The 22912-nt window shown below is 35.9% G+C and overlaps 1 protein-coding gene across 7 annotated transcripts in view; it reads left to right on the top strand.

The window, feature by feature from the left end:
- Positions 1 to 22912, top strand: part of Cadm2 (cell adhesion molecule 2) — a 965502-nt gene that overhangs the window by 475418 nt on the left and 467172 nt on the right. For 3 of the 7 annotated variants that reach the window (XR_001781826.2, XM_011246129.3, XM_011246128.3), the window contains exon 2: positions 2566 to 2607. The exons of the other annotated variants lie outside the window; for them this stretch is intronic. Coding sequence is in view for 2 of the 3 variants with exons in the window: in XM_011246129.3 (XP_011244431.1) it covers positions 2566 to 2607 (42 nt within the window). In the remaining variant the exon portion in view is untranslated. The remainder of the gene's footprint in view (positions 1 to 2565; positions 2608 to 22912) is intronic. 7 annotated transcript variants of the gene reach the window in all.

The raw sequence follows: 22912 nt of genomic DNA, 5'->3' as shown, positions 1-22912 counted from the left end.
GTTAACTTACAAATGTGCCCTCTCACGAGAATCTAGGACAGTCTACAAATAAACAACAACAAGGACGACAAAAAAGAAGCAATCTGGGCTCACTGCCCAGATTATAACAAATATACATAACAGAGCAAAGAATGAGAAAAAAATACTTATGAGCACATTTGAGTTTATGGGGGGGGGGGGGTAGATGTAGCAGGTCAAAACCAATGTAGCAAATAACAATAGGTGGCTCATAAATCTCCTTTGTATAAGCACTGTATATCTGAGATTTCCTGCCCCCTTCTAAAGACTCTTAGAGACGTTACAAAGGCAAGTATCTGTTTTTCCATTTGTGTGTATGTAGGAGACAACTCAAGGAAACTGAAATTTACCTAAATTGTGCAGATCTGCCTTAACCATGTTAATTAGAAAATCAGCAACTTCCAATTAGAAATTCTACCTCTCAAAAGAGACATTATGTAAAATGAATTACAGTTTTATTGGTAAATAGCAGTGTGGAATTGTTGTGCTACATGCCCAAAATTGCCAAAAATTGCTCCTTAATGTGCTATTGATGTAGCATTCCAGCTTATTGAACTACAAAACACTGCTGCTTTCTTCCAGTTTTAATTTTAAAAAAGTTTAGTGAAATTTTTTGTGCTTTGCCAAGTCAAAGCATAACAGGCAATCATTAAAAACAAAACAAAAAACAAAACAAAAAACAAAAACCAACCAACCAACCATACAAACAAACAAACAAACAAACAAACAAATATCTCATACTTTCAACACACAGTTCTTCTGGATTTTATTGAACTTCAGCTTCACTAATAGTTTTTCATTATTTTATGTGATTAGCTCCATTATTTACTCATTGTAAACAATTTAGTGTTCACTACACATTTAGACCTCCCTCCAGACACAATGGGACTGATGCACATATGACCCACTCAGACAGCTACAACATGCAGAAACACCGTACCAGTTCAAGCTACATGGGGTCACAGTGCTGAGAGGGAGAAATGGACATGAGTTTCCATATCTAAGAAGCGACCTACAATTGGCACCTACCATCAAGGACCAAACTAATCTTCTCCAAGGGACTCTCACTGATCAGATTCACTACACTTCTGCTTAGGTAGATCCCGTACAGAAAAGAAGATTGGCAATAAAGCAGGAACTCAATGGTATCCCTTTTTGTCTCAATGAGGCTTTGTGTGAACTCTTTCTTTCTTTCTAGACTTTTGCTTACTTTTGCTTATGTATTTCTTGTGTGTATGTGTGTGTGTATGCATGTGCACGTCATGCATGAGAGAGAGAGAGAAAGAGAGAGAGAGAGAGACAGAGAAGGAGAGAAAGAGATTCTCAACTTTTTGTTGTGTTTTGGTTTGGCTTAGCTTGAATTTTTACAAACAACAAAACCAGAAAGAACAAAGAATATGAGATGGGTGGACAGGAAGTTGAAAGGATCTGTAAAGAGTTGGGAATGGGCAGGAGAATAGATGTAGGTTTGTCTCGAGGTACACAAAACCTAGTACACAAAGTATATAGACTCTAAGGGATGCTTGTTCATAAACTGTAGTTTGAAGTATTCAGTATAAAACACTAAGGGATGCATTTTCAGGTACATTGAAAATTTTTGTGAGTCAAATTAAAACAGATTTTATCTGTGTACTTTCTCACTTATAACACTCATAAGGCATTATGTCTATCCTTCCTTTTAGATTTGGAATGTCTAATCTTATCCTTCAACTAACATATATAAGATGTGCTTCCAACCTTGGGCTTTAAGTCAGAGGTTTGGTGACTTCCCTACATATTTGAGCCCATGAGTTCAATTTCTCACATTTAAAAAAAACTAAGAAGAGCATGAAAAAGATCACAACACCCACAGGTTCAATTTTTCATAAATATTTCTGCTGCTTCTCTAATCTGAAGCTATGTGGGGGTAAAAATTAAAGTTCCATTTTTCAGTAGAGTAAGTGCTCTCCAATATGATGTCAATAATTTAATTTCTCAGCTGCACTTTTTACTATTTTAATATAAAACAGAAATAGGAGGGTTTCCAGAGCTACTCTATATCTGTAGACACCACATGATTCATTACATAGCTCCTCAGATACTCTATCAGTTATCCTGGTTCTAAATAGACCTGCACTGTTGTGTTTCCAGATTAGTGTATTTATATTGATTCATCACTTCACTGAAGCATTGCTTCATTAGTTCTAGAGTGTATGGTAATGTTCAGATCTTAGACGAAATAATACAATAACACCAAACATTGATGGTACATAATGTTATATTTGATTGATTGTATGCTAATGATAGGAGATAATTAACCAAAATAACCATTTTCAACTCACTAACAATATACTTGGAAAGATTTTGTCTATGTAATTTTATATACTGCTTGCCCTGTTTGATTTGGTTGCATCCATAAAGATCTCTGGGGAGCATAGGAAAATAGAGCTTGCCAAGACAGATATGGTTTTGTCTGCTCTGCCGTATTTTATTCATTGCAAGCTTTGAAATGGTATCTCTTTGAAACTAACATCTTATTTTCTTTGTTTTGTTTCCTTTTATTTTTAGGTAAGCACATTAGTCATTCCTGTATAATCAGACTGCATCAAGGTAAAACAAAAAAATGTGATACAATATATACATTTATATATCATATGTATTATATGGAATCAATGTTTAATATGTAAATGCATAAATGTATAAGAAAATTGATGTAATATCTGAATACATGAATAGAAAAATTTTCATTAACTTTTTTGTTGTTCTTTTTTGCTGCTGAGACTCAAAGTTCATATACTTCAAACTCTTAACACATATATCATTAACATTTTTATACTTCTATACTTTATTCTGGCACTAGCCATTCTAAATTCTATTCTATCAGAATATGTTTTGAATATAAAAATGTTTTATTATCAATATACAATTTAATATTTTGGAGCATATTTTGAACATAAATGTAAAGGGAAATATAACAAAAATTGCAGATTTGAACATAGTTCTTGCATACATTATATATAAAAGAATGAGTTTGCAAAGAGCATATGCGTGACTTGAAGAACAAATCTGAGTAATATTAATTGGTGTTATTTATCATTCTGAAGATTCTTTATCATCACATATGAAATAAGCCTATCAGGACAGGAATTAATCATCTTCTTAGGAGAAATATGACTGGTCTTTAAACTTTCTAATATAGCTTTCTTACCAGTCTATGGAATTCACAGATAAATTTATTTTTTGTTTATTTATGCTAAGAGAAAGAAACCGTGTGATCATATTTGCGACAGAACATGTCCTAAGAGATTCATGTGGTATTCAGGGTTTTCTACATGGTTTTAAGGAACTCCAAAATAAGGGACTACTTTCTTTGCATTTATATTGATTCCTTCATGTGGACTAGGAATCTAGAAGCATACTTAAGTGTGCAAAGGTTCTATTCACTTATATTTTGGGTACTATAGGCAAAAATTTTACGAGCAAAATTAGATCAATTTGGAACCAAGGCAAAAGCTGATGGTTAAATAACCTACACAGCGTCAGAATTAAGTGCACTCGAGCCTTTGCCTGCGAGGAAGGGGAGGGAGGAGGTTGAAATTCATTAACCAAAACAAACACACAACCAATCCACAAAGCACTTTTAATTAGAAAACCCTTCATCATCATTTATAATTTTATGGAAATAAATTTCTAATTTATGTGACAAAGGCATTCTTTCTTCCCGTAGCACTTGAACTTTGTCATTCATGGGTAGAGTAGTTAACATTTTACTTTCGTTGATTAGTAACTTTGCTAAAGAGATGGTTTGCTAAAGGTGATCATTTCATAACATTTTCACATTGAAAATTCTGTGTACATATGGCATGAGTAAGTATTTATAGCATGCCAGTGAACTTGGAGAAGAGTGTTTGCATCTGTCTGCCATTGTACTGGCTCTGGGTATGTTGGCCTTTCCTTCACACTGAGATACACTGGGACTCTTTTAAGTCAAGCATTTTGTTGTCACTGTTTTGTTTTAAATTGGGAATGAATATTCAGTTTACTAAATACAGTCAACTTCTGTCAGTATAAGTAGGTGTCTACAGTTTAAGCAAGTACAAATTAGGGCCTTAGTATTTTCAGTCATGAGTCTTATGAAAAGTCATAGCAACATCTGTCCAGTTTGACTAAGAAAAACTAAGGCCACATGTTCTCCCTATTTGTAGTTGTAAGATTCATAACTTTAGATTTGAAACTATTATGTAGAATTACAATATCATTTAATGTTTGTTTTCTACAGCTTAGCAGTCTATCAGATGCAAAACTCAAAGATTTACGGTGGATTACACATTTTTAACATGCATATTTTATTACACAATTTCATAAGGATCCACTATGTAGCTTGGCCACCTCCTCCTCTCCCTCTACCCACCTCCTCCTCTCCCTCTACCACTCTCCTATCAGAGGTTTTTCACCCTGTAAATATCTTTCTCTAGATATTAGTTTTGGTGTTATGAGGTGTCTGACAGACTTTAATGAGAGCATATGTAAGATTTGATGTTAGAAACTATGTATTGGGATATGATGAGCTCACAGTGTGCCATACCACGCACTCTTCCATGATCTTTCAGTTATAAAAAGATCATTAGTCAGAGGTTGTTTGAGTCCTTCATTGCCAATGCAGGAGTCAGGTGGTGTGGAATGACTTCTCTGGACCCAGTGCTAGTGTACACAGCTGCTGTGAGTCTGACTGCCTTGGCAGTGTTATGCTTAGAAGAGGTCATTTACTGAATGTGTGGTAGGGACCTCATATCTACTGGTGTATGCTGTTTGGTGGTCTGGTGTCTGAGAGATCTCATGGGTCCAGGTTAATGGAGACTGCTGGTCCTCCTACAGCATCACCTTTGTCCTCAGCTTCTTTCAGACATCCCTAACTCAAAAACAGAGGTCAGCTGCTTCTGTCCATTGATTGGGTGCAAGTATCTGCATATGACTCTTTCAGCTGCTTGCTGGGTTTTTTGGAGGGCAGTTGTGATAGATCCTTTTTTTTTTCTCCTTTAAGTTTTATTGCATTATAATGAGAAAAGATACATAATTTCAATTTATCTGAATTTGTTAACATTTAAAAACTTATTTTGAGTATAGACTTACATCAAATTCTTCTTTCCATTTTGTACCCCAACTCCTCCTGGAGAGCCAAGTCCGTTTCAAAACCTTCAATACATTTCCTTTTTATATCATATTCTTTAAAATTTATAAAATATTGTAACAATAATATTGAGTATTATAAAAGTTGTTCATTATAAAAGAACAATCAATTGAACGGTCCTATGTAGATGCTTGTCTACAGCAATACTGAAAATACATACATTTTACTCAATATAAACTTTAAATAACTCCAAATATATTAGCTGGATGATATGTTAATACATCACTATTCGTTTTTTAATAAACATAAATAGATGAAGTTTTTGTTTGTTTTGTTTTTAGTAGAGCTTAAAATCTTGGCTCTTACTGTGGTACAAACAGAAAATATGAACAGTTTTTGGACATTGGAGTTCATTGTAATAAGACAGTAGTTGAATGTCCCTCATATCACCAAAACATTTTACCTCCATAGTAGATAAGCTAAGAGTTGACAGTTCTGCTGCGCCAAGGAATGAATTGTAGGCACGACTTTTGGATACAGATTTTCTGCTACAGTTAAACCTATTTGACATGAGTGATAGACCATCTTTTTTTAAAAATTAGGTATTTATGTCATTTACATTTCCAATGCTATCCCACAGGTCCCCCACACCCACTCCCCCACCCACCCACTCCCACTTCTTGGCCCTGGCGTTCCCCTGTACTGAGGCATGTAAAGTTTGCATAACCAGTGGGCCTCTCTTTCCACTGATGGCCGACTAGGCCATCTCCTGATATATATGCAGCTAGAGACATGAGCTCCGGGGCGTACTGGTTAGTTCATATTGTTCTTCTACCTATAGAGTTGCAGATCCCCCCAGCTCCTTGGGTACTTTCTCTAGCTCCTCCATTGGGGACCCTGTGATCCATCCAATAGCTGACTGTGAGCATCCACTTCTGTGTTTGCTAGGCCCTGGCATAGTCTCACAAGAAACAGCTATATCTGGGTCCTTTCAGCAAAATTTTGCTAGTGTATGCAATGGTGTCAGCATTTAGACGCTGATTATGGGATGGATCCCCAGATATGGCCTTCTCTAGATGGTCCATCCTTTCGTCTCAGCTCCAAACTTTGTCTCTGTAACTCCTTCCATGGGTGTTTTGTTCTCAATTCTAAGAAGGGGCAAAGTGTCCACACTTTGGTCTTTGTTCTTCTTGAGTTTCATGTGTTTTGCAAATTGTAACTTATATCTTGGGTATTCTAAGCTTCTGGGCTAATATCCACTTATCAGTGAATACATATCATGTGAGTTCTTTTATGACTGGATTACCTCACTCAGGATGATGCCCTCCAGGTCCATCCATTTGCCTAGGAATTTCATAAATTCATTCTTTTTAATAGCTGAGTAGTACTCCATTTTGTAAATGTACCACATTTTACACACACCTTTTCTTATATGAATCTAACCTGTTTTTTGTGGGCTACGTCCAATTTTGTGAGCCTTAGCAATTGTGTCAGCCTTGGAAATCTCCCCCTGAGCTGGATCCCACTTTGGGCCGTCACTGGACCTTCTTTTCCTCAGGCTCCTCTCTATTTCCATCCCTGTAATTCTTTCAGACAGAAACAATTATGGGTTAGATGATTGATCCTCCTAACTCTAAAGACACAGGAGGACCCAGGGAGTTTAGAGGTCGGGGGTTAGGGGGGTTGGGGTAGAGTTATCTACATGGAAACTGGGTGGTGTGGGGAGGAGGTGTGGGATGTGTAGCAGCCAGAGGGTGGATGTGGAGGGGTGAGGAATGGAACATGGACTGTAAAAACATGGATTACAAATAAAATTAAACTTAAAAGAAAAAACAAAAAGAAGAAGAGGATGTCTTTAGCCCTACTCCTCATCTTCTGGCTCTTCCCTTCTTCCTTTCTCTCTTCTGCAATGTTCATGGATTCTTAAAAGAATTATAAAAATGTTTACAAACCTTTTACATTACAAAGACAAAGAACCTACAAAGGAGGACAGTGTAGAGAGAGGAAAGGATTACCTTAAGGAAACAGAGACAACTCAACCTCAAAGGTTTAGTGAGGGTGGATGTTAAGTTATGTTGGTGTTGCATAAGTTGGAATAGGAAGAGGAATGGAAGATGATGGAGAATGAGGAATTTGGGAGAAGATTAAAGAAAGCAAAGAGGGTATGAGAAAAATCTAAGTAACCTACTATTAGGTAACCCAATTAAAAAGCAGAAAAAAGAATTTGAAGTCAAAACCCTGCACAACTTGATCTTACAGCTTAGAAGCAATGAATCGTTAAAAAAAAATCTCATGCTGTCTCTCTCTCTCTCTCTCTCTCTCTCTCTCTCTGTGTGTGTGTGTGTGTGTGTGTGTGTGTGTTTGTGTGTGTGTCACCTACATAGAAGTTGTTGGTCTGGTAAGCCTCAAAGACTTACAACAGATACAAGCTTACAAAAAGATGAACAGCAATTAACCTGGAAATGTGTTGGAAGACGCTTGGTAGCTCTCAGGATGCTGCATTGTGTCTACATAAAGCTGTGTTAGTGTGATTATGTAAAATCATTTATGGTATAAATCACTGAACTATAACACCAAGTAGATAGGCAAATATAGGCATAATTATAGTACTGTCTTATAGGGTAACTAATCACTTATTATTCTATTTGGGCCTTTTTTATTGGAGGGAATCCTTGCTGTGTTATAAACAGTCTCAAATTCATGACTGTTGTCATTCATCTCTCTCTCTCTCAATAAATATATAATATACTAGCATAATAATATATACTAATTATTTTGTTTCATGTCAGATTGCTTATTTGTATATTTTAAGTAAAATTTTAAATTTTTTCACTGTGCCTCCCATTCATAATAAAAATGAGGTAAATTTCAGAATGTAATCAGAAAATGTGAACTAAAAGTTAAATAATTTGGATTTATTATCCACATGTAAAAAAAATTCAAAAAGAAATCACTGAGGAATTTCGAACCAAAAAATGTTGGTTTTAAACTTTTGTGGTAAGAAATATTTTAAATTTTCTTTGCCACATTTATGTTGAACTGAAAATGAAAGTTTAACTTAGTCATCTTTTGATAATTCTAAGTTACAGCTTGTGTCAGATATCACCACATGAAATGGCCTAACAAAATAACTCTGGAAGTAAAAATGTTTGTAGACATCCATTTTGCAAAAGCAGCTAATGTGTAAACAAAGCAAAAAAATATGTAAAGTATCAATAACAAAGTATCTGTCACCTCCTTCTGCACCTCCAGGCTTCTTTTATTATCACATGACATTTTCTCCTAAAATACAGTGAATACCTTCACATTCCATGTTATTTAGATCATAGTTCACTCACACTTTACTTAATTCAAGTATCCAAGAGTATGAGGTCTGTGTGCTTTGTCCATTTGAAGGAAAATGTGCAAGTGAACACCAGCTATGATATTATGTGTATAAGATTGATAGCTATTTGGTTTAGCAACATCTGTTGTTTGATGTACTTCAAGCAGATGTTCTTTCTTGAAATTCCACATGCAATTTGATTTACTCTCCTGACATGTAACCTTAGCAGATGAATACTATTGCTATTTAGGCAGTAGAATTAGAATTAACAGTTGTAGATGCCTTTGTTCAAACAAATTTCTGTAGACTGGGTCAAACATCATTAACTTTTATAAGAATGACAACGAGCAAAGTCTTTGAATCACTTGCTCTGTAAACTGACACGGAGTGCTTTCATTTTGCGGGCCATCTAAAGTCAGATTTTTCAATTAGCAGTTCTTTCTTTTAACGCTCTTGGAGAATTAATGAAAACACAACAATATACATTCCCAGGCTGTTCTTTCCTATGCCTGCCATTGTATTTCAAACCTGTCACATTATACGGAGCTAAAACGAGAAAATACACAGGAACAGACACCACTGTTTATTTAGTTCCTATTCACAATTGTGAGCAACACACACACACACACACACACACACAGAGAGAGAGAGAGAGAGAGAGAGAGAGAGAGAGAGAGAGAGAGAGAGAATTGTATTGACCACACTGTTGAACAAACTTAGGGCATAAAAGTCTCAGTATTAGAGTATTCTGATCAAAGTTTTGTCTCAGTACAAATGATCATTGAAAGTTAATTTAAAACAGGTGTCCTTAAAGGGTTATACACTTACTTAATATCATAAAAAAATGACATTAAATTCTAGAAAGATCAGGATGTCCAGTAATGGCATATATTTCTTCAAGGGAATCTCTTCTTTTGTGTTAACAATACAGTGAAGTCTAGTGACCTTTACAATGCAAATATGAACAATTTGAGGTTATCATAATCTTTCATGCGTTGCTCCTTAAAAGGGGCAACCTTAATTGCTTTATAGTTTCAATTTTGTTTTAACCTCCATTACCTATAATATCTTCTTTGAAGCTTGAAATTAACTTTTTTTTTCCTTCTCCTTTTCCCCTTTATTTTGGTAAGCAATGATTTTTTTTTTCTATGTCACCCAAATTCTGAAGGGTATCATGAAGCATAGACATGACTAATCAATATGATAAGGTACATCTTTATTACATTAGTCCATTTATCACTCTCACTGAAAGAGAATCATTTTTGTTTTCTGTAGAGACCATCCAAAGATGGACTGTCCTTTACATATAGAAGCAAAACTAATGTTATTAGAGTGGTACAATGTGCACTCTTTAGACACACTTGGTAATGAAACCTTTATTGAATCATTGCTTTTAGTTTCTTATTAACCCAATACTTTTGTGATTAGTTGATGGTCATCTACATGAGCTATGACATAGATAACAAAACTGTAACTTTAGTGTACTGAACATGATGCTGCCAAATGCTATGTGTAACCAACCGAATTAAGGTTATAGGGACAGACAAAACTAGATCAGTTAACAATACCTGAATTAACTTTGTATTTCTTTCTCTACCAAGTCTCAGTGTAACAACCTGAATACACCATGCTTTCTTTAGATTTAAATGTGTTGTTCAGTGACAAACTCATATTGATAATCATTGAGTTACGAGATAGTGCAAATGACCATTTCTTTACCAGAACAGTAAGATAGCAAAAACTTTGGCCTTTGTTTTCATCTAATTAAAAGTTGTCACCGTTTTATTGTTTAGACAATATGAACTTGTCATCCTCATTATGAAGTGGAAATCAAACGTAATTGTAATAAATGTTTAAGCTCACAGATAGATACTGAGAACAAACTTTCAGAACAAACTTTGGGAATCACTCTTGGGGATTCTCTGTGACCAAGCGGTCCCTGCTCTGCTGTAGTCTATTGTGTTGAAGTAAAGTGTATGCCACCCCTTAAGGTCCCTTTATGCTGGAAAGATGGGTCGGGGGTTAAGAGCACCGACTGCCCTTCATGAGTTCAATTCCCAGCAACCACATGATGGCTCACAACCATCTGTAATTGGATCTAAAGCCCTCTTCCCATAAAACAAATAAATAAATCTTTTTAAAAAGCCCCTTTACTCTGTGAAGTACTTGCATGTATTTAAGAAAATTATAAATGCTTTTATTGCTACTAATGTGTTCATTTAGTTGAGTGTCTCACAGAGAAAAGTTGTGTATTAGCTGCATATCAAATGTTACACAACAAAAATTGATGCTGTTGGACAATGTATTAAAATTGTCTGTTTGGTCCTCTTCTATGGTACAAGGCAATGTGAGTAGTTTAGTAAAGAGAAAGAGAAATTTTAAAAAATCATGTTTTTTAAAAAAATGTGATTTTAACAGTCTGTTAGATTATTAGAATTTAAAAATACAATTGTTTCTATCCTACATAAATCTTCATTTAAAACAACATATTTTTTTCTTGCAGAATCTGTTAATTTTTAGATGTACAAGAAGATAATATAAAAACAATTTTCTAAATAGTCACAGCATACTTTAGAACTGCTTTGTATAAGAATTACAAGAAACATAGGTCATACACACACACACACACACACACACACACACACACACATATATATATATATATATATATATATATATATATATATATATATGAATATATCTCACAAACAGGATTTTCTTAATTGTGCCTTTAATCCACCACTCTACAGCTAGATGTTGGCTACAGAGATCAAGAGTCAAATTTCATTTGTGTTCTGTTCTCATTTTCTCCATTTTCTCCACTCTTATTATGACTTTGTCAGTTGTCATATTTACTTTAACAATTGCACAGGTATCATATATGCAATAACATTAATAGATTCTGTAATTTTGAAAATGTTATAGTAAGACAATATGTAACTTTTCAACATTTAAAATATATTTGTCTACTTTGAAAACTGTTTTTATTGAAATATAATTATATCACATTTCTCTCAAGTACTTCCTAAGTCCTTCTCTCCTATTTCTTCTGCAAACCATATGGACACAAGCCCCCAAATTGGACTCAACATGTTTAATTTATGTATTTGTGGACACATACACACATATGCATACATATATGTATATACATATGTGTTTATGTAACAATAATAATTAATAAAAAGATACTAAGTTCTTCAATTTTTACTAGTTTCTTACAAGAGCAATAATAACTCCATAGTAGTATCAACATTCTGTTTAAAAATAAATTCTTTTCTTCTTCTATTTAATATCATAAATCTATCCAAGTTACATCCAATTGTCAAAAGCCCATTTACCATAGATATTAGGTAACTATAGCAGGGACAGGGATACCACAAACTACTTATTAAACAACAAAAATATTTTCTACAGTTCTTAATAAGTCTAAATGCTGTATTTCCTGGTGCAAACAATGAGAGCTCTTCCCTCTGGAGTCTTTACAGATGATCTGTTTTGGGCTGCTTCCTCCATTTGCTGTGGCTGCTAGTTTTCATTAGTTTCAACTTCCTGGTTCATGGACACTTGCATCTTTACCCTGTCTCCTGCTCTGTTCCCCAGCTTGACATTTGAGGTGTGTTCAGATAACTCTCAACTCCTCTTTCTCAGTTTACTCACCTTCATCACAAGGTTTCGATAAACCCTCCCAGGCTTACCGTTTCTTTTCTTATGAGACAGCATATAAGGTCAAGGAATTCAGACATGATTCCCCTCTTCAGAATTTTTCTCCCTAGAACTGGAATATTTTGTAATTCACTTGCCATATACCTATAACCTGTGCATCTATAACCTAGTTCTAGAAACGTCTTAGGATTCCTCATTTTCTTTATTATTCTTTACAATCACTGAGTATACTTAGAATATATTAAAATCAGTGTTTTACAGTAATCTGGGTTAGCAATAGACAGTTGTTCATATCTTAACCAGAACTAGATTTTCTGAAGAAGATATTTCAAATGTATATTTAGGATTAATTAAAAAGTGTAATAGTGAAGATTAAATCACTCCTGTCCTGCATGTATTTTTCAAAATCAATTGTACTTGATTAATGACACTAAAGAAACACTCAAGTTATATATGTTGTCTTGATCTTAATAGTTGATCACTATTTTCTTGAATGACTTAGGTCACTCTCCGATGGTTACAAATTCATTTACTGACCCATTACGTTGTTTAGTACTTGTTTAATATTTGCAAACGATATGACACTCCAAGAGCAATTTCTTTTTTGTAAATGAATACTTTAAAAATGAAATGCTATTAATGATTCACAAAAGTAAGGAAAATGTTATTTTAAGCTCCTAATTTTCATTTCAAGCACTATGGGTGTTAAAAATAAGTAATCATCTGCACAAAACTTTAAAACCTGTATGTGATCTGCACACTCAATGAGTTCATAGTGATCACTCATAATCAATAGGTAAGGAACTTATGACAGAGGGATCATGAGATTTATGGAAGGTCCCTGGAAAAATCAATACAACTAGGCACTGACAGAAAATGTCTTTATCAGTTCATGTGGAAATACTCAGTTTCTGAAAAAGAGTACTAGCTGTAACCCTTCTTTTTAAAAGTTATTTATTTATTTGTTTGTTTGTTTATTGACATCTTAAAGGCTGTCTCCTCCAGGTCCCCCCCCTTACAGAGACCCTTCCACCTTCCCCCTACCCTTGTTTTCTGAGAGGATGAGGGAACCCAGCTATCCTCCACCCTGACACAAGGTGCTGCCAGAGTAGGCACATCCCTTCTCATTGAGGCCAGACAGCCCATAAAATAATCTTCAAAAAATTAATACTGAAAGCAAATATGACATAATAGGTATTGACATATTAGAAATCTATATTATAACTTATTGCTGTGATTATGACTCATTTTCATGGAAAGAATAAACTTGTCACTTTTATTACTGTTTGGTCATCTAGAATAAATTTAGGATAGAACAGTTTTCCTGTAGATAGAGATTCTTTTCGTATTTCCAGCAGGACTTTGGAAAGTCATAGGAAGATATCTGTGTGTGTGAGAGAGAGAAACAGAGACAGACTCAGAGAGACAGAGACAGACAGAGAGGCAGAGAAAACAAAGAGAAATTGTGAATGAGTGTGTGTGTGTGCGTGTGTATATGTGTGTATATGTGTGTATGTGTGTGTGCATGCACGCACATGTGTCTGTGTGTAGAAACAGAGAGACAGATTCAGGTGTGTAGTTTTTCAAGTCCCAACCTCCTTTGTGGTAGGAATAATGGAAGAAGGTTTGTATAAACAAGAAATGTCATGCTCTGTAGCAATGAGATATTCTGAGAAGAACCTCAGATATGGAATCAGATGAACTGGATAAAAATCCAGACTCACATCTGTAACACTGAATGAGAATTATTGTTTATTTGAGCATGTTTTCATGTGGTATGCTGAGAAAGAGTTCTAACATTTCTCTCTATATTGAAGTCTATGTAGCAAGAGTCTCATTTAAGACAATGTTTTAGGCTGGAACACTCAAAAGTTTTTCGAAAGATTTTCCATGTTGCTGAAAAAAATCAAAATATGGCTCTCAAAGGAAAAGAGCTACCACTATTTCCCACCATCCTTTATGATCTAACATAAATTTTATTCACACCTGCTTCTTGTCGACAATGTCAAAAAGCAGTATTGTAACGGCCTGGTAGATACTGTCACCACCCAGAAAGTCATGAGCTACCTTCTTGTGGCACTATTTTAGAATGTTTTACACTAGCAGTTCTTTAATCATTATAGCCAGGGTTATATTTTTTTCTTCCCAAATAGTGTCTTTCTTTGCTCTTTCAGAGTGACCTTTTCTTTTAGCCTATTTTGGGTTGCTCTCCCTTCCTGTCAAATATTCTTTGCTAAAAATGTTTTAAACACTCCATTTCTCATCTGTGATCTTTAAGGCTGGATTTCTCAGTAATTTTTTTTCTGTCCTCACTCAGGCACAGGACACTTGCCACAAGCTCACGAGCACAGAAATCCTTCTGCTCTATCTTGATGGCTTCTATATTTTCAACCTGCCAGGCTCTCAGAGATCCACCTTATTTCTTCCTTCTCCCTCAGGAAGTAACTCCTGCTGTGCTCTAGCAATACAATCATTTCAGGTACCCAAGTGATATGAAATAGTTTCCCTTTGCGTTTTTTGTACATTTTATTTATTTTTTTTTTACTTATTCACTTTATGTCCTGCTCACTGGCCCCTCCTAGTCACCGCCTTCCACAATCCTTCCCCTTTCCCCCTTCACTTCTCCTCTAAGCTGGTAAGGTATCCCCACAACCCTGCACCCTGGAAATTCTAGCTGGACTCACCTTTCGGTTTTTTGAGAAGAAGATCCTGAAAGAGCTTAGCTCTCGGTTATCGGTGGCAGCATCAGTGTACGCTTGTGTTGACTAATGTTATGTCAACATAACACAGCTACAGCCCCCTGGAACAAGGATGCCCTTAGAGCGTATCTCTGAGGCTTCTTCTTAAGTAATAATTTATGTAAGAGACCCCAGACTGTTGTGGGTGGTGTCCATCTTAGGCAGGTGGGCCCGAGTTTTGTAAGTAAAGCTGCCTAGACAACTATAGAGAGTGGGCTCCTAAGCCTCATTCCTCTGTGGTCTGTTTCACTTCCTCCTTCCAGGTTCCTATCCTGAGAGTCTGCCCTAACTTTTCTAGATGATCAACCGTAAGCCAAATAAAACTTTTACTTATTTCAATTTGGTTTGGTTAAGCTAAAATATCCCCAAATGCACATGCATATACCGTTTTATTTCCCTTTATTAAATGCTTAGTAATTACAAACCTAGAATTTGAAATAATGTCTTGGATTCTGAGGGTCACTGCTTCAGTAAATACCTGTGTGGAATTGGTAAATCATTTAACCTCAGCATTTCAATCTTCATGACAATAAAACACAGATAGTGTATTTTCCAATAATTGTAGATGTGCTTAGAATAGAACCCAACATGCAGTAATGCAAATTACTGATGCAATTTTGCTGGGCTATCATATAGAGCAGTCAGTCCTTTGTTTACAAGTACATATTTACTCAGCCAATGTTGTTGCTAATTTCTAACTTGAATAAGACCTGGTTGTTCTTTCAGATTGATGGTCACAAAGGTAAGACTTGCTTAGTAGACCTATTAACTGTGTGTGTGTGTGTGTTTGCATAGATAGATAGATAGATAGATAGATAGATAGATAGATAGATAGATAGATAGATAGATAGTAGATAGATAGTAGATAGATGATAGAAACATAGTCTTTGATACTCTTGAATTTGTGTCAAACTCTTCAGTGACTATGTATTCAGTGAATTAAAATCTGTCACTTCTTGCTATCTGAATGGCTGCTGTGCTGCAGCCCCATATGGAGGTCACTGTCTGACCTACCAAACTACTTGGAGCACATGAGAATTCTAGGGTCTCCATATATATGTGTGTTCTTTCAGCCTATGGGCCACTATCATGGTTGATTTTTTTTCTCAGAACGCTGCACAGATATTAACTGGTAGAGCTATCATATCCAAATTTAAATATCTTATGGATTAATTTGGTGTCTCAATATTCTGCTTGTAAATTTTCATTCACTATCTGAATATATGACTGAATATCAGATTGAATGTTCTCGTATATGGATTTGATTCTAATGTCACCTGTTAGGGACTATACATTTCTTATTTATTATCACATACTTGAAATCTGTCAAAGTATGGTAGATAGCAGACATTAAACATAAGATTAGTACCAAGTAGGTGCATAGCAAAATTAAGCATGCCATGTTAGAAAGTAATATGTGGAATTTTAAATAAATTGGCATGTGTTCAAAATGGAACTAAAACACCTCAATATTATAAGACCTCATGAGGATTCATTTATGTGCTTGAAACATTTTTTTTTTAAATTTATAACATAAACATAAAATAAGAGTCTTCATCAGGACATTAGTTTCATTCACCAAAACTTCTGACTCATTCTTTTCTTTTCTTTTTTTTAATTTACTATTTTTAAGTTCACAAACAGTACCTTTTCCCACTTACAAAGTGTCAGGATTTGTTGTGGCATTGAGTTTTGTTCTCTCCATCAGAGTCTCTTCCATACCACATCTTCCTTTCCACCCCCAGCCCCCATATCCTAACTTCTGCTCTCACTGCTCATATGACCTCATTAACCACACCTGCCTTCCACATCTCCCCTTATCCTTTCAAGATCACCTATTTGGTATTGTGGTCAAAAAATCTATTATACAACCCCCATTTCTAAACAGGTTTTGTATGTGTTTGTGTGTGTGTGTGTCCACACTCTATTCACTATTTGAGAGGTTTTAGACTGTGGTCACCAGGCACCCTGGCTCCTGAGACCAAGGTGAGGCAAACTACCATGAGACCTACCTAGAGCTAGGAGGAAGCTTACTTCATAATGTAGGCAGTAGAAGGAGTAAAATAAAATGGGACAAAAGTGACCTACTTTCTCTAGACTTTCAAGCTCTTCAACAACTTTGCACTGCAGTGAGTTAAAAACTGTCTGTCCTTACACTCTAGGCTCTCTCATCTCTTTTCAAGCATGGATTTGTTAATGGATTAATACATCTGTTATCCTGGCAGCTCCACAATCCAATCACTTCTCAGAAGTGCCATGGGCTGAAGATGAAGCTCTCTACTCATGAGCCTGTTAGTTTACTCCATCCTCCTACATAGCATATATTGTCAGTCTGGACTTCTTTCTGCCCAACCCGTTATAACCTTGAAGGGCAGATCTTCCTGTTTGCTCTGTGTAGTCACTGCTTCAATTCATTTCTATTGCCCTAAATCCCAGTAAGGAACAACTAGATATGTTGTCAATTTCCTGGTTTCAGTAAACTGTTTAATGATTATAAATGTTCTCCCTCAGCTCTGGCAATGCCCCAGGAAGGGATAATTAGGCTTTTTTGGTGGTTGTGCCTTGTTTAAGCAGTTTACGCTTTTCTGGCAATCTGAACTCTGAGAAGCTATCTGGGAGATAGCTTTGTTGCAGTCTTAGGAAGATTTACCACTAGAAGAACAGCAGCTCTATAGACATAAACCAAAGAGATTAAGAGGTTGTAAATTAGTGCACATTAGCTCTGTGATTTTACTCAAGAGGATTACTTTAAGTAACTCTTTTAACAGTCACAAGAACATGCTAACCACTCTTCCGACTGTGCTTTTAAACGTATTTAATTTTTTCATCCTTAAATTATATTTTGATCATATTCTTTCCCATCCCCATCACAGAAAATAATCAAGAGATTTAAGATCAGGAATGTTTCAAACCAGACTTATTTCTAGCACTGAGAACAGGAAGTGGACATGGGATTCCCATCCTTAACCAATAAACTACTTGCATTCGGTATTTTCTGGGAAATGGACTATCAGTTTTTTCAACTGGTGTACCACTGAGTGAATGAGCCACACTATAGTGCAAGCTGTATCCACAGACACTGTAATAAGGATTCCAAGAATTTTTTTTTAATTTTTTATTAGGTATTTAGCTCATTTACATTTCCAATGCTATACCAAAAGTCCCCCATACACGCCCACCCCCACTCCCCTACCCACCCACTCCCCCTTTTTGGCCCTGGCGTTCCCCTGTACTGGGGCATATAAAATTTGCGTGTCCAATGGGCCTCTCTTTCCAGTGATGGCCGACTAGGCCATCTTTTGATACATATGCAGCTAGAGTAAAGAGCTCCGGGGTACTGGTTAGTTCATAATGTTGTTCCACCTATAGGGTTGCAGATCCCTTTAGCTCCTTGGCTACTTTCTCTAGCTCCTCCATTGGGAGCCCTGTGATCCATCCATTAGCTGACTGTGAGCATCCACTTCTGTGTTTGCTAGGCCCCGGCATAGTCTCACAAGAGACAGCTACATCTGGGTCCTTTCAATAAAATCTTGCTAGTGTATGCAATGGTGTCAGCGTTTGGATGCTGATTATGGGGTGGATCCCTGGATATGGCAGTCTCTACATGGTCCATCCTTTCATCTCAGCTCCAAACTTTGTCTCTGTAACTCCTTCCAAGGGTGTTTTGTTCCTACTTCTAAGGAGGGGCATAGTGTCCACACTTCAGTCTTCATTTTTTCTTGAGTTTCATGTGTTTAGGAAATTGTATCTTATATCTTGGGTATACTAGGTTTTGGGCTAATATCCACTTATCAGTGAGTACATATTGTGTGAGTTCCTTTGTGAATGTGTTACCTCACTCAGGATGATGCCCTCCAGGTCCATCCATTTGGCTAGGAATTTCATAAATTCATTCTTTTTAATAGCTGAGTAGTACTCCATTGTGTAGATGTACCACATTTTCTGTATCCATTCCTCTGTTGAGGGGCATCTGGGTTCTTTCCAGCTTCTGGCTATTATAAATAGGGCTGCTATGAACATAGTGGAGCATGTGTCCTTCTTACCAGTTGGGGCATCTTCTGGATATATGCCCAGGAGAGGTATTGCTGGATCCTCCAAGAATTTTTAAATGTGTACATTTTTATATTTTTTTCAGATTAGTTTTATTTGTTTTAATTTGTTTGTTTTGATTGTTTGGTTTTTGGTTTGCTTTGGTTTATGGTGTTGGTGTGTTCTTCCCATGCTTTTTGTTTGTTTGTTGTTTGGTTTTTATTTTTGTTTTTGTTTTTGTTTTGTTTTTTGTTGTTGTTTTGTGGGGGGTTGGTGATTGGATTTTCTAGTCTGTTTCAATGATCTCTGCCTGTCTCAAGGTTACTCAAGTTACATGCAAGTATACTGATATCATTTCTATGATACCATTACTCTCCTTATCGTACCACGTTCCCACCGAATCTAAAAGCTTATACATGTTATAAAGAAGGAATTAAATATAAGAGAGATCTGAGGACTGCATATGGTTGAAACAATGTAACCGATCTCCACATAAATCGGTCAGCTATTGCTTGTAATTTTCATTACTTCATCAGTTTTTAAATGGCACATGATTATGTTTTAATATTTTATAAATGACAAGAGTAAAAATAGTCAGGGTGCAGGCAGGGTGCACGGAGTATTGTGATGCTAAAACTGAAGAAACCGCAGGAAGTATTTCCCTGGCTTGGATTTACTTGCCAAGCCCTGGACTGAAGTTCATGAGATGGAATGGAGCAATAACTTCTTAAGTACCTGTGTGCCATTCCAGACCTGCAAAATCAAACCAAACACAACCCAAGGAAAAATCATTCTCTGTCTTTAAATTGAGGGAACGTCACAATTTATTTGTAGTTAAGATAACCTGAAGTACCATGGTGAATCCAGTCACTGATTTTGAACAGTGTCTGCTTCTCCTTACTCCACTTGAGCTTCTCACATCTATGGATCTTCATATAGAAAGACAGGACGGGAAGGAAGCAAAAGAAGCAAACACAAGCAGAACAAAAAAGGCCATCATTGTGTGGGTAACAGCGGACAGAACTGGACTTGACTTTCCATAGTCTTACACCCTAGCCCTAAGCCCGATGGTCAATCGGAATGACTTACCTCTGCAGCTTATTCTTTGTAGATTCCTTTATAACAGCCAACTGAATACAGTTCCTGCACCATGACATCAGAGAATGGAGGTATGCTTTTCTGATGCAGACACTAGAGCACAGTAGATAATGCACAGTAGATAATATAAATGACTTATATATAGAAATATATACAATTATAAAAGCCCACCTTTATCACCTAAATGAAAAAGATTTTTTAAAAACATTTCTTGGAAGTCTGACTCTATCAGAACGTAGATTTCCTAAAACTCAGTTAAGAAATTTGTCTTATACAGATTTTATTCAGAAGACCACTGGCATTAGGTAAAACAATGTAGCATTTCTGTAAGGAAAAAAAAAATCTTGATTGTTTTTTTAAGTCATTCTGGTAAGTGCTTTGCTTCGTGGAAAGCCCTGTGAGTCTAGGCAGCAGAGATACTAAGAATAGTGCAGTGTAGAATTGTTACAGTGGAGGGTCATTAGCTGTAATCAAGGCTAGCTTAGCTATAGAACAGGAGGCAGAAGGAGAATTTGAACTTTAGCCAGATGAAGAGCCGCAGACTGCAGAGGCCATCTGGTTGTCTGAAGTCAGGCGAAATCCTAGTCATTGCTTTTTATTTAATTTAGAGTAAGTCTTTAAAATCAAATTCGGGAAGAATTCTTTCTACTCAAAGGCTGGGAATATTCCATCAAATACCTTGCTACTATTGTAAAGCATTCTAAGCCTATCATTTCGGAAACGCCACTGTCAGAGAAGCTAAAGTACAGAATGACATATTGCTGTTCAAAACACAAGCAAGTCTGAAATCTCCATATTTGCTCAGATGTGCGCCATATGTTGATATTTCCCCTTTTTTGTCTTCTGAACAAAAAAAGTTCCCTATCCACTTAGGAATATGCTGAATTTAGTTTTATTCTACTTAACAGTATTTGTTGAACTCTGCAAGGTCTGAGTCCATGAATGCGATCCGTCTCATGGGGCATCAATGTTTCCCATAACTCTTGTGATTTCCTACTTGCTGTCATCTAGAATCATCTTTGCTTTCACTTTCTAATAAGTTAACCATGGCCCATGGCTTAATAAATTCAAATTTAACTTAGTTCAATAAAAGTATATCACACATATATTTCCATAGCAAATGTGTCCTGTTTTAAATCCATAGCAGCTACAAGTGCATGTGCAAAGTATTTTTGTTATCAAAGACAAGAATGGACAATACTATTGTTGGATATGTGTTGAGAAAGTATATCTTTTGGCTCAGATATACTGTTAGCAGGTGTACCCCACTGCCTATCATTATGCATAATGATTCACTGGAATGCAGCTGTGCTCCTTTTTGAAAAATTCTCTGTGGCTGCTTAACTCTACAAGGGCACAATTCAGTAGGTATACTAAAATAAATGTGTGTTTCTAAGAAATGTAAATCATTTGGAATATAAATAGATGATAGACTCATATATACAGCAAGTTAAATAGATGCTAGATCTATAATAGTGATAGATAGATAGATAGATAGATAGATGACATATCAGATAAATGATAGATGGATAAATGTAGATACATGCTAGATAGATATAGATACATAGATAGATAGACAGATAGTATGGGATAGATTGAGCAACTGATGATAGATAGGGTAGATAGATAGATAGATAAGTAGATAGATAAGTAGATAGAAGATAGAGACATAAGATATAAGGAATAGGTGGATGAAAGACAAACAGATAGAAAAATCTTGCACCACAAACATAAATTGTTCTCCATAAAACATTTCTATAGCTATTGCACTAAGTTCTATTTGACCTTTGATTCTCAATTTTTAATTTTTCTAGTAATCTATACTTTTGGTTACAAGGTCCTCATCTTTTGCCTTGGTCTTTCCTTGCAGTGGAATAGCCTTAATTGTCCTTTTCAGATTAGGTAGGAAAACTGTTGTCATGAGTAGTTATCTTTGTTGTCTAGGTCAAATTGAAGTCATACATCCTCTCTATGTATCTCTATGTAAGATACTGAATATAACAGCCTCTGAGGCCAATCTTCCAGCCAAAAGTATATTATAAATCTACTTGGAGTTAAAAATATTTTCAGTTTTTCTTTATGTTTGTTTATAATTTATAATAATATATAACCAATGCTGTTCACTGTGCTCCTCAGTATTTTAAAGTTCATTTTATATTTACAGACTTGATTGTACTTTATATGCAAATGCTCATTATACTTTAGAAAAGCAATATGTTAATTTGATTAATTTCTTACCTTAATTTAATCTTCTGAAATGTCACCTGCCATTCAATCTACATACCAGCTATAACAAAACAACAAACATTACAAAGACCCGAATCATTAAACTTCTCCTACTCAGATGACAGATTTGACAGGACTCATTTCATGCACATGTGAATACTGAACATTTTAGAGATGTAGAGTTTGTTCTCTGTCTCCAATCCCTTCGTGAGCCTAAATAATGAACTCTTTACAATAAAACTGTTCATCTAAATTAAACACCTGGGAATGGTGATTTCATTTTTCTATGTGCTTGGCAGATTTTTTTTTGAATTAAGCGATTTCTTTTTGAAATGGTGAAGTTCGCCATAAATAAATCATAGCTTCACAAGTGTCTTTTGTAGTAACTTCTTGTATCTAACATGATGCCACTGCTTTGAAAGAGCTCGTTTCCTCTTGTCATTGCCTCTGGTCGTGGAGAATGATGAAGATAATTCTGCTGTCTAGCCCTGTGATATTTGGTGTTGTCTGTGTTGCTGGTAGGATGCCATATTTCCTTTATTCAGAGCAGCTTCCGTCCCTTCTGTCCACTGACACTGTGCTTTAGGGGAAGGAAAATGTACAGCATGAAACTGGAGGCGAGATTTTATTCCTGAAGGCACAGAATTGAAATTAGCATGGTTAGTTGGGGGGAAAAAATCAACCCAGGAACCGAGAAATGAGATCAGG

This window comes from Mus musculus, chromosome 16, assembly GCF_000001635.26.
Source record: "Mus musculus strain C57BL/6J chromosome 16, GRCm38.p6 C57BL/6J".
In the NCBI taxonomy this organism is placed as follows: domain Eukaryota; kingdom Metazoa; phylum Chordata; class Mammalia; order Rodentia; family Muridae; genus Mus; species Mus musculus.
The sequence above is the reverse complement of the archived record's forward strand: the minus strand, read 5'-3'. Positions and strand labels throughout refer to the sequence as shown.